Below are 16,293 nucleotides of genomic sequence, written 5' to 3'. Positions count from 1 at the left end.
AATGGTTTTCAGTGTCTTGTTAAATATTGATGTATTTCCCATTATCATAAATGCAAAGTAAAATATATTGAATTGAGAGCAATGAAAATAGTATTAATTAAGGTTATAATTGAAAAAAAAGAAATTAATATTGCATTGAAAAGTGAAATGGGGCATTTTTTTTTTTTACAAATAGCTCAATGATTTGGGATGGAGGGAATACATCAGGTATCAATACAAAATGCAAATTAATAGGTTAAGATTAAAATTTTGTTGTACTTTGAAACCCAAAACAAAGTATCATTCATTGTACTTTCATTTATTATTTGCCAACACTCAACCATAAACTTACAGTTACTTTAATAAATGAGAGTAACATTGATAAAGTGTGTAATTAAAAAATGACAAATAGTTTGATAACAAAAAATATTTGAAATGAAAATATAATGAGACATATAATATGAGATGGAGGAAGTAGTCATATTAATGACATACATTTTATAAAACTGTTATATCCATTCATTTTGTTTTATTTTTTTAAATCATTTGTATTTTCTAAATTTGCCTGAAAAAACTTAAAAGACGCTTATTTTATTTTTTTTCTATCTAAAAACGACACTTATTTTAAAACATGAGTGATTAGTTATCAAAAGTCTTCTCTATTTTTTCTTCTATTTACTTTGAAAAATCTACTTCTTTCTCTTTTCTAGTTTTCTTTATCTCTCTTGTGCTAACAGAAGAGCAAGTGAAAGCCTTAGTGCAAAGAACATAACAGATAATAAGAAGCAAAACATGAATGTTGCTGCAAGTGTTGAGGCAGAGGACTCTGAGTTTATAGAAGTTGATCCTACTGGAAGATATGGAAGAGTACATATCTCACTTTTTACTCTTCACCTTTGTTTACTTCTTTAATAAACTCTCGTGTTCTTTGTTTTGATTCTGTGTTTTGAATTCCATTTTAACAGTACAATGAAATTCTTGGCAAAGGAGCTTGCAAGACAGTGTATGTATCATATCCTTAATCTCTTGGTTTTCACCTTAGTATTTTCCAAAACAAAATCTTCATTTGTTGCATTTATTAGTATTTTCCAAGACAGTGTATAGATTTTGTGTTCACCAATTATTATTATTATTATTTTGACATGAGGCCATGTTCATTTGTTGCAGATATAGAGCATTTGATGAGTATGAAGGAATAGAAGTAGCATGGAATCAAGTAAAGCTTTATGATTTTTTGCAAAATTCTGAAGACCTTGAGAGGTTATACTGTGAAATTCATCTTCTGGAGACATTGAAACACAAGAATATCATGAAGTTCTACACTTCATGGGTTGATACTACCAACAGAAACATTAACTTTGTCACTGAGATGTTCACATCTGGGACTCTAAGACAGTTAGTCTAATCCTCCTTTTTTTTCATCAGTATAATTTTCTTCAATGTTTTAGGAACTGTTTAGATAAACAGTTTAATTAAGCGCTAATCACATGAGTGGTTATATGTAAGATATTTCTATGAAGCCAAATTATTTTCATACAAGTTATAAACTGGTTTCATAAGCTATCCTTGAGAGCTTATGGACATGTCATAAATTGTTTGCATAAGCTCTTTTAATCCAAACAGACTTTAGATTCAAGTTATTTTAGCTCCTTGTTTTTGGCTTGTAATGTGAGTGTGCTCATATTCGTTGTCTTGTCTAAACAGGTATAGACTTAAACATAAAAGAGTTAACATCAGAGCAGTTAAGCATTGGTGCAGGCAGATTTTGGAAGGTCTTGTCTATCTCCACAGCCATGACCCTCCTGTGATCCATAGAGATCTCAAGTGTGATAATATTTTCATCAATGGTAACCAAGGAGAAGTCAAAATTGGTGATCTCGGCCTTGCTGCAATTCTCCGCAAATCGACTGTTCACTGTGTTGGTGCGTAAAGCAGAATGAAAGGCTTTAGTTTTAACCCAAGCTATGAATATAACATGTTACCTTTTTTTTCAATTTGTTATCTGCCAAATATATCAGTTTATTTCACTAGATTTCCTTATTTTTCTAACTTGTTTCACTTCAGGAACACCTGAGTTTATGGCACCAGAAGTGTATGAAGAGGATTACAATGAATTGGTTGACATATACTCTTTTGGAATGTGCATTTTGGAGATGGTCACCTTTGAATATCCTTATAGTGAATGCAACCATCCTGCTCAAATATACAAAAAAGTTGTCTCTGTAAGACCCTAAAACATTTTCTTTCATTTTGATTTACTTTTCTCTTTGTATTTTTTCATTTTGATACAAACAAAATAATGTAGCATTTAGACAGCGTACAGATGCTGTGGCATCTGAGAGTCTGTTATAGGTTGCTACATTCTGTTACAATCAGTTAGTGGCCATAATTGATTATACATATAATTATGTTAATTTTTGGCTCTAATCCAACAGCATACCTATTATGTAGGGAAAGATGCCAGAATCTCTTTACAAAGTAAATGATCCAGAGGTCAAGCAGTTTGTAGAGAAATGCTTAGCAACTGTATCCCTTAGACTTTCAGCTAAGGAACTCTTAAAGGACCCTTTTCTCCAAATTGATGATTATGAGTATAACTTCAAAGAATTGCAGTATCAAAGAGATTGCTATGAAGTATCACCAACAATTAGACAGCAACCTATGAATGGAAATTATAGCGTTAGAAATGCCTTAATGAGTGTGTACACTGATAATCTTGGTGGTTATCAAGATGATTTTGAAACAAGTGAAATTGATCTCTTTGATTGTGAAGAGGATGATAATTTGGATGAAGTTGACACCTCAATCAAAGGTAGGAGAAGAGATGATGGCATCTTTCTGAGAATCAGAATACCAGATAAGGAAGGTTGGTAATGACATTTCACTTTCTTACTTTCCCATTGAATTTATTTCAGTCTTTGATTATTCCATATTGTGTTGTTTTGTTCTTCTCATTTGGTTTTGTACTTGCTACATAAACCAAATTAACAATTTTATCCCTCTAAATAGGCCGAGTTCGAAATATCTACTTCCCATTCGACACGGAGACTGATACCGCATTGAGTGTTGCATCTGAAATGGTAGCAGAGCTTGATATAACTGACCAAGATGTAACAATTTTAGCAAATATGATAGATAATGAAATTGCAACTTTGGTACCAGGATGGAAAAGGGGACCAATGATAGACGAAATTCCGGAAGATTCAAGTGCAAGTTTCTGCCTTAATTGTGCTGCAAATAATACTTTGGTTGATTATGTATCATCAAATAATCCATGTACCAAGAATCTTCAATTCTTTCATTGTTCTAAAAATGGATGTGCTGCGGTTCACGGCCGATTCGAGGAGATCACATACCAATATGAAGGGTCTGCAAACACTGCTACAGAAGGTGCACCACCAAGTCAATCCAATGGCATTCATTATGCAGATATTTGTGCTCTGCGAGATGAACATGAGTCAAGTCATGAAGGATTGAAAGATATACACTGCGATGAATCTCATGACATATCAAAAATATCAACCATAAAGGAGGAGAAAGAGGAGAGAAGTGTTAATGTGGATGACCAAATTGATGTTAATACCAAAAAACCTCCTTCTGGCCCTGCAGCATCAGAAAATTTATTACTCTTGGGCTATGAAAATGATATAAGGCAAGAATTGAGATGGCTCAAAGTAAGGTACCAAGTGCAGTTAAGAGAGCTTAGAGACCATCAATTAGAGCATGGAAAAGATGGATTTCTGAGGCCACCAGCTAAGGTATCACACATGAAGATACAACACAATAACACATTATTACGGTCTATGGCTTATAAGAAGCATTATTCAGTTGATGCTGAGAAATGCAACACTTTGGCTGACCAAATGATTCCGAATTATGTTTATGAAATGAGTCAGCCTAACAATTCTGAGCAAATGGTCACAGCCAAGGATTTCTTTGCAAGAGCTTTGCTTCCAAACTCGCTTCAAAGGGCAACCTCGCTTCCGGTTGATGCAATTGATCTCTAGACAGAATTTGAAAATACATTTTCTCATTACAAAAGAGTGCCAATGTAACTGTACTTGAAAGGGTCTCTTTGTTTATATCTTGAGTTTACGGTGAAGAAATATGTTCAAGATGCGTTGGAAGTCTTCGGAACTACCATAGATGTAATTTAGCTTGTTGGCACCCTTTTTCTCATACCATATCACATGGTATGAGAAAATGTCAGATGTGTAAATCATAGTAGACTAACGCTATAACATAAATTTAACCAAAGTTTTCCCTTGAGTTTCTGAATTGCAGATCCATCTACTATACAGTGTTATGTTTTCAAGTAGCTAGACTTGGTTGATGATATCATGCTTTATTTGATATATGTAAAACTTGATAGACTTTTTGGAATATAGAAGATTTTATCCATTATTTATCTTAAATTTCCCCTCTTACCAACTGAGTATTGAGCTAAGTCATATCAGAAAGAAAAAAAATGGAGGTATATGCACCTATTAAAAAAATGGAGCTAAGTCATGTAATCAGATACTTGTGCAATTTGGAATGTCTATAGAAAGGAAGCAAAAAATTGTTCCTTGGGACCCGGATAAACAATTTAATTAAGCATCTATAGCATAAGTGTTTATGCATAAATTATTTCGAAAATAAAAGATAATATAAAGCTAAATTGTTTTTATAAATTGTTTTCATAAGTTATCATGTAAAGTTTATGAACATGTCATAAGTTGTTTTCATAACCTTTCTCAAACAATCTCACAATGTCTTGTGTCACAAGATAAGCTAAAATAAGTCAACTCCGTAGATAACTATTGTCCATTTTAATGGATAACATCATCCAGATTTTGATCCAGGTTTTGCTGTGATAATGTTCAGTGTTCTGCAAAGGGTAAACACTTGGAAATAACAGCTAGCGGCAGAGCCATGGGTTTTGCTGCTTCATAGAAATATCTCCTACTTGATAGATATCTTCAAGAGAGTGGTAGATATTGGCAAAATAAATGAGATTGTAGATATTGTTATCTCTGTTCAATATCTCCATTAATAGTTACTCTATAAAGCAGAGATGGGTCCACACTTTTTAGTGCCAACAAACTCCTACGTGGCATCAATGAAAAAGAAACGTGGAAAAGGATAGGCCATACAAAATTACAAATTCAATGAATGTCATCATAGTAAAGTGCTTGCTTTGTTATTAATCTTATTGTGATACTTTACAAGTAAACTTCAATTATGAATACTGAAAGCAACCCATAATTTTACCAACTACAAACAGCCGCGTATCATCTTTGTATCTCTCTAATATATTAATAAATAAAGTATCCTAAACTGAACTTATCTTTTTCAAATCTAGGCAAGTTATGAGCATTTAAATAGTTTTGGCCTTTTTTCTTTTTTGATGTGATAAGGTCTAGTTCACTAATTTGGTGAAGTTAACCAAACATTTTGCACACCCCTAATCCAAGGTCAAGCTAGTGAAACCTCAGCTTTAGGGCCTCTAATGTTGGGCAACATTTTCATGTTCTAAATAGATAATTGTTAAACACACCCCTACAATTTGGAGTTTACCCCAACATTTTTCCATTTTGGACAAAAATATTCCTTGTTAAAAAGTATAGTATAAAATTGAAAATAGAAAGGTAGGGCCGTGAGGGAAAAGAAAATACGAAAGGATATTTTTGTTCAAAATAGGAAAATGTCAAGATACACTACAAATTATTGATGGTGACTTTTAAGGTGCACAAATTGTAAAATTTGTGTACCCATACACAAACAAACTTCTAACCTTTGATTCATGATTTAAAAATTGAATGACTTAGATTTAAGGTTGGTACCATGTATACTTTTTGTGGTCTACATAAGTTGTTTATAAAGTGGGTCCTAAAAAGAAATTGTTTTTCTGTCAAAAAATGAAATTGTTTTTAGGATACTACTAGTTTACTAATTTATTAATACAATATATATTAAAACTCCAATAATGGGTTCCTTCAAAAAAAAAAAACTCCAATAATGGGTTGATGTGTTTTTCGTCAGCGCTCCTTTAAAAAATATTTTTCGTCAGCTTCTTAAAAAACTTTGAATTTATTTCTTTGTTTTTCACTCTTAGTGTACAATTATATGAGGATTCATATTTTACTTTTTACGAGTTTTTTTATAGTGTTTTTTTTCTAAATTTTTATTGGACATTAAAGCGTCATAAGAATTACGAGGCTAACATTTTTACAGTACTTTAATTAATAATTTTTTTTGACAAAGTACTTTAATTAATAATTAAAACTAATAATTGAAGAGTCAGTCCCATCAAAAATAATAATTAAAGAGTCCGTCTCTAAATTAATTAATATAGTGATAAAAAAAATTATATCTAAACCAATCACTATACAACAAGTTTGTAGTAGTGGGAACTTAAAAAGAAAAAACTTGCAACAGAAAAAAAAAATGCATGTGTAAAACTAGATCTTTGTGTATTTTAAATTTGTGTTGCAAATAAAAGGATATATCAATCCATTTTTAACGAAAAAATGCATTCCGAAAATACAATTTTTTTTAAGCCCCGTTTTATTAAGCTTTTATTCTCTATATATCATGTTGCATGTCATCACTACATCCAAACCATTCAATTTCAAAAGAACAAATCTAAAGTTAATAATGTGTTTGTGTATGGGTACACAAATTTAACAATTTGTGTACCCTAAAAGTCACCATTATTGATATATTTAACAATTCTGGTGGCATTTAGAATGCACAAATGTTAAAGTTGTGCACCATGCACAAGTTGTAATATGAAGGACAGCTGTGGGTTGCTAACCTGCTGTAACAAAAACAATAAAAAAATTGAAACATATTTTAATGTGAATATTGATTGTCTGTTTTTGCTAACTGGCCTCCCTTAATTATTACACCCCCAGATTTGGTTATTAGTTTTTTTTTTCTTTCTGAAAACGTAAAACATATTGCGTCCCAAAGTTCAAAAAAAAAAAATCATGTCCAATAAATACCAATTATTATTCTTTTTTTTTTTTGGTAGTGTAATACCAATTATTATTCTGATCCTTTTGGTATAGTTTTGTTTTGTATTATTGACACGTGAATATATTATATATATGTGTATTTCTTTTTTAGGGATATATATATATATATATATATATATATATATATATTATTCTTTCTTTTTTTGGCGATTTTATATATTATTATTATTATTATTATTATTATTATTATTATTATTATTATTATTATTCCCTATAAAAAAAGTATATTATTATTATTATTCTATTTGGGGACAAACTATATTTTAAAATAACATATTCTCGTTTATTTTTGTGTGGAAAATTATACTCCTTCCGTTTTAAAATATGTTTTGCATTTTTGTAAGGTGTGTCATTTACATGACATACATTGATCATATTTTTTAACTAAAATATCAATACAAACGTTAGCATATAAGATTATGTTCGATTTGTCTCTTAACATATTTTAAAATATTAAATTTTAATTTTTTGTTTGATCTTAGTCCAATTAAGTCATATTGCAACACAAATTTTGGTTTAATTTAAGGAAAGACCTGATTTAGTTTGAGTCCACTTTTTATTTTCAATGATATTATTCCTTCAACTAGGGTTAGAGTTTAGAAAATTGATGGATTTAGAAAATATTATTCCTTCAACTAAGGTTAGGGTTTGGAACATATTACTTCAGCAAACACAATAAAAGGAATGAAATTCTGAAAATTAGAAAAATTTGAAAAGGAAGATCCAATAAAGTTCAACCCTAATAGAAGGAATAAAATTGTGGAATTTAGAAAAATGATGAATTTGAAAAGGAAGATCAAATAAAGTTGAACCCTGGTAGAAGGAATGAAATTGTGAAAAATAAAAAAAAATGATGAATTTAAAAAGGAAGATCAAATAAAGTTCAACCCTAATAGAATGAATGAAATTGTGAAAAATAGAAACATGAACGACTAATCTAACTCACAACTCATAAGAATCAATTTTATGTTGGTGTGTCCAAACATAAATCAAGTTTGACAAACTCACGTTTAACTAAAATCAATTCTTTCAAAATCAATTCTATTAAACTCAATTATCTTTGCCGCAGAACCAAACACAAACGTAGTTAACTAAACTAATTTAATTTTTTTTCCAAAAAAGACAACTAACTTAATTTTTTTACAAGAACTAATTTATTCAACCTTGATAGAAGGAATGAATTTGAAAAGGATTACCAAATAAAGTCCAACCCTAATATCGAAAAATTTTAGATTATAAACAATATTTATTTCATATTATCGAAAATTTAGTTTATATTATCAAAAAAACTAAATTACTTTGTACTGTAAATTGTCAATTACTATTAAATTTTTCAATAACATGAAAGAAAAATTATCTTCAAATAAAATAAAACCTCATTATTTCATAATCAAATATTAAAACTGATGATTATTTCTATATTTTACTTTCTAATTTTTTTTTTGTGAAGGAATATTTTACTTTCTAATTAATTTCTTTGTGTTGTTTCTACATTTATTAATATTTAAAGAATCACCACTATGTGTACTGTCCATGGCAACCATCTTTCCAGCAAAACAATGAACATTGGACATGCAACGACCAACACTGTCAAAAAGCACTGAATTCACTGTCAACTTTTCTGAACATCACCTATGTAAATTGCTCTATGTTTTCAATACCATTACAACTTTCAATAACAACCGTTTGATCATCATTTACAACTAGTCAATGATTTGATATTTCTTAATCATAACCATTCAAACACGATCGAACGGACTCAATACAATTGTCTCCAATAAAACACATCCACATGCAACCCAATATATGATGACACTGTCAAATTTGCTGTTCACATTTCACTCTCAAACAAAATATAGCTGAACAATGAACAGGGAAAAATCATTTAAATTATTTAATCACTACTTTTAAATTAGTCCCTATAAATATATCAACTTTTTGTTTTAGTCCCTCTAAAATTTTCCTTCAACTTTTAGCCCCTATAAAATTTTCAATCACTACTTTTAGTCCCCATTCTAAAGTTAATTTTGGTACTTTTTAATGAAATTTGGCAGATATGTGAAGAATATTAGAAAAAAATTTCCCAAAAAAAATTAGAATTTTTTAACAAAACATAAATTAAATATGAATTTTTAACCGTAAAAAAATATAAAAATTCATATTAAATTCATGTTTTGTTAAAAAATTCTAATTTTTTTTGGGAATGATTCTTATAATATTATAAATTTTTCTGCAAAATTTTATTCAAAAATATGAATTCTACATGTGAGTTTACTTTAAAGGAAGGACCAAAAGTGAAGATGGAATTTTTAGAGGACAACTCTAACCCTAATGACAAGATTCTTCGACCTAAACTACTTCAAATACTTCAGAACGACTGATGAAACTCACAACTCTTACCCTAACATAAATAATCTTGGAGACAGAGTACTTAGATGAACGATCACTTACTAATCAAAATCTTGTTATCCACTAACCAAGCTTTCACCTCTAACCCTAACGACAACCATAATGACAAGTTTCTTAGACCTAAACTAATTCAAAGATGTCACAACGACTTATCAAACTCACAACTCTTACCCTAACTGGAATAATCCTAGAGTCAAAAAAGTTGGATCAATGATCGATGACTAATCAAAACTCTTTAATCGACTAATCCAACTATCTATCGACTAACCAAGCTCACAACTCTAACCATAATGACAAGTTTCTTAGACCTAAACTACTACAAAGACTTCAAAACGATTCATCAAACTCACAACTCTTACCCTAACTGAAAGAATCTTGCAGTGAAAGTACTTAGGCACACATTCAATGACTAATCAACATCTTTAGCGATTAATCAAGCCTGTAACTCTAACCCTAACGACAATAATCTTCGACCTAAACTGCTCAAATAGTTAGATCAATAGGTCACAACGACTAATCAAACCCACAACTCTTACCCTAATAACAAGAATCTTATACGGAAAGTACTTGGATAAATGTTAATTGATTAATCAAGATATTCACTACGTGGTTTGTATTTAATTAATTTTATCGTTATTATTAGAACTAATTTATAAATTCAATATACATAACAAATTACAACTATTTTTTAAACACATTGAAATGAAAATAACATAATAATAGTGTAATTAAATAAACTCAAGAATAAAAAATGCAAAAAGAAATTCTTAAAAATACAAAAACTCAAACTGGCTAACGAATAAATGTTTTGCGTATTTTAATGTTCATTTACCTTAACCCATTCAACAATTATGTACACACTTCGGTCACCAAAATAAGCAAAAGTAAATTTTTTAGATTTATTCAATAAATTATCTACGTGGTCTTTAATATACATCACACGAACTATTTATAATAGTGTGACTGGATGAACTGTCTATTTTTTGCCCAATTTATTCATATTCTAAATTTTTGAAAATTAAAACAAAAATCCAATTACTAAATTTTTATCCAATTATCTAAATTTTCAAAACATGATAAACAATCTAATTACTAAATTTTTATCCAATTATTAAATTTTCTCAATTTGCTTCAACAACTTCTACTAACTTTTTATTCATTTTCAATTTAATTTATATTTAATTTATAAATATGATTTATTGTATATTTAATTTTTAATAATGATTAATTGTATATTTAATTTATATTAAGATTTAAGAAAAATTTAATAATTCCCTTCTACCATTAAGCCCAATACAACATTTTCTTATGGGCCTCATTTTGTTATATAAGCCCAATACAACACTTGCAAAAAAAAAAACAATTAAAATATTCCCATTTAATCAACTAGTGGGACCCGCGGTACTGTAGCAGCAGCAACATCAGCAGGTCACCCATCCCTTTAACAGCACAGATCTCAACCGTTGGAGTTTTATATTAATAAATCAATGGCCCAAAATTGATTTCAGCTCTTAAATGCACAAGTTGTGCATGGTGCACAAATCTTATATTTGTGCATACCAAACACCACCAACAATTCTCAGTAAATAGGACTTTGAATTCATGCTCAGCGTGACATTTTCGGCGCCGTCTACGGTGGGAGACCTTGATAGGTCTCCTACCGGTGAGAGACCTCATTTTTTTTGTTTTTTTGTTTTTTGCAAAATGAATGGAGCCATTGGATTAATGGTTGAGTAAAAAAGGACAAAAATGATGCTTTTGTTATTTCATTCTTAAATTAGGGGTATTTTGGTAAAAGCGATAATAAATTTAAAATATTAAAATAATTTACCGAAATTTTTCGAAAAAAATGAAATAATTTTTTAAAATTGAAATTTTCGTAAAAAAATGAAATAATATATCCAGATTTTTCGAAAAAAATGAAATAATTTTTTAAAATTGAAATTTTCGTTAAAAAATGAAATAATATATCCAGATTTTTCGAAAAAAATGAAATAATTTTTTAAAATTGAAATTTTCGTAAAAAAATGAAATAATATATCCAGATTTTTCGAAAAAAAATGAAATAATTTTTTAAAATTGAAATTTTCGTTAAAAAATGAAATAATATATCCAGATTTTTCGAAAAAAATGAAATAATATATTTTCAAAAAAAATCAGATTTTTTAATGATTTTCAAAATTATATATTCCATTTTTTTTCATTTTTCAAAAAATTATATAATTTTCCATTTTTTTCATATTTTGCAAGGAAAAAAAAAAGGAGGTCTCTCACCGGTAGGAGACCTATCAAGGTCTCCCACCGTAGCCTTTGCCGACATTTTCACGTTGCATCAGTTGCACCAAAGCCTCTAAATCCATTTGTGTGACTGTCACAAGGCCTTACTTTCACATGAATAGCACCAAGACCTTTTCTATCGTGTTAGGCCTTAACTTCGGTTAAAGGGAATTAACAAGGAGAAAAAAGTAATCCTTTTTTCCTGGAAAGAAGGTAGCCAAAACCTAGTACTTTAGGTAGAAAGTAGAGTCCAATGTACCTGCCACTTGGAGTCCATGTTGTAGCTCTTTAGGTTTGTCATACAAAAAAAAACACCTTGTAAATCAAACATCTTTACCGATTCTTTTTTCTTTTTGATAATCCATTCCAATGGGTGATGAAGACATGATATACATCATACTGTTATAATTCGCCCGAGAGAAGACCCCCAAGTGAGCTAAGGGCAGGGTGTCCTACACCAGCATAGTTGGGGGAGCACCTCGGCTATGTCGCATATGCTCCAGCACTTGTATGCTCTTTTCATTTGCAAGCTATTAGAAAGAAGAAAAAAAATTGCAAGTAATGTTTTGTAAAAGACTGCTTGTAAAGTCAGCATTCAGCAACTGAACCTATATTTTTCTTGTAACTTTCCATCTAATTACTCTGTATGCTTTACAAATAAAACCACCAACCCAACACCAGGACTTGTTTAATGCTCATCAAAATGCTCTAAAGCCTCTTATAGAGAAAATAACACAAACCTACCAACTAAACTGGGTGGCCATCAGCAAATACTAATTCCATATTTTTTGAAGAAATACTAATTCCATATTAACTCAACATCAATCAATATGAACACTTACATGTTAGAACATTTGCAGACTAGCTTAAGAGGGTACTCTGAAACATGAGATTTCGTCTGCAAAATAGTAAGGACATAACCGCGGCAGACAGACAATTGATAGACTCAAATATTTTTGCATTTATTCACTTGAGACCAATTAATGCTCCTGTTAACGTTTCTGTTTTTGTCGGGTCAATACGTTTGTAAATTACTTGTCAATATGTGGTTGGATTCTAAATGAAATTCTACTGTTTCTTCTACCAGTAATCCCGACAGGAACAAGAACCGTCCTTAAAATGATGAAAACGTGTGGCATCTCTTACTATAATTTCTCTTCCGACGAGCATAGAGATATATTTTATGGCAGAATGGCAGTCATTACAAACTCTAAGGTTCTTCATGATCCTCAGTGTAGTATACCCTGGACTATTTATTAATGCAAATGCAATAGCTAGTTTTTCACTATGATGTCTGAGGATCTGTTCCTTCACTTCTTGGTCTAGGTCATGTAATACAGAATCAGTGTCTGGAGTAAAGCCCATTTTCTTTATCTCCTTCCATATTTTTGAAATCATTCTGTAAATTGCATCTCTTTGTGGGTGAAGCGCATCTTCAACTCCAAAAATATGTACTTTGTTCTGGATTTGAACCCAACTGAACCCTTGCTCTTTCTTCACTGCCCTGTCCCTCATTAACTTCCTAACGTTAGCAGCATCCTCCCATTCACCACAGGCTGAATGAGTATTAGCAAGCGCGGAGTAAGCCCCGCTATTGTTGGGATCAATAAGAAGCAATTTTTCAGCTGCCACTTTAGCCAAGTCTACATTTTTATGAACCCTGCAAGCAGACAAAAGCGAACCCCAGGCTATATTATCCGGTTCAATAGGCATAGTTTTTATAAAATTATATGCTTCTTCAATCAATCCAGCACGTCCAAACAGATCAATCATGCATGCATAGTGGCTAAGGGAAGGTTCAATTTGATGAACATTTTTCATCAAATTAAAGTAACACTTACCCTGCTCTACCAATCCCACATGCGTACAGGCAGACAATACGCCAACATAAGTAATATGATCCGGCTTTAGGTTAAATTTCAGCATGTCTTCAAACAGTTCTATCGCCTCATTTCCCAGACCATGTTGAGCTAGAGCCATAATCATGGAAGTCCAAGTCAATGTATCCCTTTCAGTGCATATTTGATTGAATACTTTCCTTGCATCTTTGATACATCCAGATTTTGAGTACATGGTAATTAAAGCATTACCGACAGAAACCGATGATACTTCTTCCAATCTTATTGCAGCTGCATGAAGCTGCTTACCGTGATCCAAAGAAGCCAAGCTTGAAAAGACACTCAATACAGCTGCTAGGGTATAACTGTTTGGCCTTGGTCCTTCTGAAATCATTAATCTGAATAGCTCCAAAGCATCCTTGAGTAAGCCATTCTGTGCATAACCAACAATCATGGCAGTCCACGCAACTACATCACGACATTTCAACGAATCAAATATCTCTCTCGCTGGATTTAAATCCCCGATTTTGACATAGCCATTCAAAAGTGATGTGAATGCTATAACATTAATGTTTGAAGTACTTCTTAATTCTACAATTGTTCGAGCAATTTCAACTGCGCCTGATTTTGCATACATTGAGATAAGGGCATTCCCCACTGCCCCGGAGATATCAATATCAGCTCTTACAATGTATGCATGGATTTGCTTCCCAAGTTTCAAGCTTTCAAGATTAGCACAAGCTGACAAAACACTGCCCAAAGTGAACTTATCTGGCCTTAAAGAGGAACTCCTAAACATATCAGAAAATGTTTCCAGAGCTTTGTTGTCATATCCCTGATGACAGTAACCTGCAATGATTGAATTCCACGAGATAATATCTCGATCAGCCATTTGATCAAAGAGGGCAAGAGCAACATCAAATCGACCAGACTGCATATGCATTGAAATCATAATATTCCAAGTTGATTTATCTCTAAGCCTCATACGATCAAAAACAGCCTTTGCCCTTAACGAATCACCAGACTTTACATACATATTAAGCAATGAATTTGCAACAGGAACAACACCAGATAACCCGAGTTTCACAATGAAAGAATGAACCTTTTTTCCAATATCCAAACTTCCAGTTGCAACACATGATGCAAGAACATTAGTAAACGTGAACTGAGTCGGCAAAATTCCATCAGAAATCATTTCTTGAAACGTGTGAATGGCTGTATTAAAACGACCCATTTGGTTATATCCAACTATCATGGTAGTCCAGGAGACAGAATCTGGTTCGGGAATTTCATCAAACAAACGGCGTGCAGTTTCTATGTTTCCCCCTTTAGCATAGGAAGAGAGAAGGGTGTTCCAAGAGAATGTAGTCCTTTGTGGCATTTCAGCGAACAGACTGTGTGCATCGTTGAAAGAAGCGGTTTTTGAGTAGAAATTTAGAAGATTGTTCATCAAGAAAACGCTGAGGTGGAGACCGTGTTTGATGATTCGAGCGTGAATGAATCTTCCTGTGACAGTGTCTCTGGATTTGATGGCGGATTGTAGAAGATAGACGAATGTGTCGGATTGGGAGGGTTTTGGGGTCTCCATCAACACTGACATGGGGGTGAAAGTGGCATCAAATGTTTCTAAGTATTGTCAATTTGAAAGAAGAAACAATGCATGTGAGAACAACAACACTCTTGTGCTTCTAAGAAACAATGTGAATGGCATCACACAGACACAATTAAGTGAATTGCAATTATAACCATGTGGGTTCTGTGTTCTTTATGTAGTACCTTACAAACACTTAGACCATGTGAAATGTTACTGTGAAATGTTACTGACTGACTCAATTCCGTAAATAAAATAAAATACAAAGAGAATGGTATCATTGAATCGCTAACCTAGAGACCATAACCAAAAAGCAAACCCACATTTTCTCTCTCACATCGGTCTCCGCAACTTCACACTCTCTCTCTCTTCTCTCTCTTATATTTAAACCGTATAACAGCTACCTTATGCATAGCAGTATTGTGTGTACAGCATTAAACCGCTACCCCTTCCGCGTGCTCAAGTTTATCAATAACAAAACAAATCTAATTATAGGTTAGCGTCTTCCGCGTCTTTTCTTACACAAGTCTTTTCTCTTCTTTTCTTCTTTGCAGCATTAAACCACTACCTTCCTTCCTTCCTTTTTTCATAGCTAGTGTGCTCAAGTCTCTAACCTGTTTTGCCGCATTAAACCACTACCTTCCTTCTTATAGCCTAGCGTCTTTTGTTCTTTCGATTCCAAACAACAATTCTTCTTTTCTCTTCTTTTCTACTTACAATCTAGCGTCTTCTTGTTCTTGCGATTCCAAACAACAAACATGACAAAAGATCACTGTTACGCTGTTTTCTTCTTCTTCTTCTGTTTTTTGTTCTTTTTTTTCTTTTTTCCTTCTGTTCAAACACCACCCTCTCCCTTTTGCAAAGTAGGGGAAAAGGAAACTGATTGGGGATATGACCACTTAAAGTTGGTATTGCAGTGGCAACCCACTTATTGTTACCCAAAAGCTTGCGAAGGTCGTGTGGTTGAGAATAAATTCTCAATCCACGGCCTCTGGCCGGATGGAAAAGCTCCTCAACATCTCTGCCGGACTGTCGGCTTAAAGATAGAAATGATTAGCGGTATAAGAAAAGAGTTTGAAGAGAAATGGCCATCCTTAGAAAATGGTGTCATAGATTGGTCATATCCCCAATCGGTTTCCTCTTCCCCTACTTTAAGTGGTCATACCAACTTAAGTGG

At 32.1% G+C, this 16,293-nt stretch overlaps 2 protein-coding genes across 2 annotated transcripts; one reads left to right on the top strand and one right to left on the bottom strand.

Annotated features, from left to right (window-relative positions):
- The first annotated feature begins 687 nt into the window (after nt 1–687).
- Nucleotides 688–4,380, top strand: LOC146958643 (putative serine/threonine-protein kinase WNK9). The gene is made up of 7 exons (XM_085740180.1): nt 688–846; nt 945–982; nt 1,147–1,374; nt 1,684–1,901; nt 2,044–2,201; nt 2,431–2,845; nt 2,989–4,380. The coding sequence occupies exons 1-7, from the start codon at nt 772–774 to the stop codon at nt 3,984–3,986; spliced, it is 2,130 nt and encodes a 709-aa protein (XP_085596306.1). The 5' UTR covers nt 688–771; the 3' UTR covers nt 3,987–4,380.
- Nucleotides 4,381–12,251: 7,871 nt separating this feature from the next.
- On the bottom strand, nt 12,252–15,467 carry LOC146958642 (pentatricopeptide (PPR) repeat-containing protein). Its single transcript, XM_085740179.1, has one exon. The coding sequence runs from the start codon at nt 15,123–15,125 to the stop codon at nt 12,768–12,770; it is 2,358 nt and encodes a 785-aa protein (XP_085596305.1). The 5' UTR covers nt 15,126–15,467; the 3' UTR covers nt 12,252–12,767.
- Between the last annotated feature and the right edge of the window lie 826 nt (nt 15,468–16,293).

The sequence above is a fragment of the Medicago sativa genome, chromosome 1, assembly GCF_051527215.1.
Source record: "Medicago sativa cultivar Bolivia chromosome 1, Bolivia_mono, whole genome shotgun sequence".
Classification (NCBI taxonomy): domain Eukaryota; kingdom Viridiplantae; phylum Streptophyta; class Magnoliopsida; order Fabales; family Fabaceae; genus Medicago; species Medicago sativa.
The sequence above is the reverse complement of the archived record's forward strand: the minus strand, read 5'-3'. Positions and strand labels throughout refer to the sequence as shown.

What these genes read in the sequence shown, in the direction of transcription:
- LOC146958643 (XM_085740180.1), top strand. Translation starts at nt 772, where the DNA reads ATGAATGTTGCTGCAAGTGTTGAGGCAGAGGACTCTGAGTTTATAGAA. An exon ending in CTACTGGAAGATATGGAAGA is followed by an intron (nt 847 to 944) that starts GTACATATCTCA and finishes CCATTTTAACAG; the next exon opens with TACAATGAAATTCTTGGCAA. An exon ending in TATACAAAAAAGTTGTCTCT is followed by an intron (nt 2,202 to 2,430) that starts GTAAGACCCTAA and finishes CCTATTATGTAG; the next exon opens with GGAAAGATGCCAGAATCTCT.
- LOC146958642 (XM_085740179.1), bottom strand. Translation starts at nt 15,125, where the DNA reads ATGTCAGTGTTGATGGAGACCCCAAAACCCTCCCAATCCGACACATTC.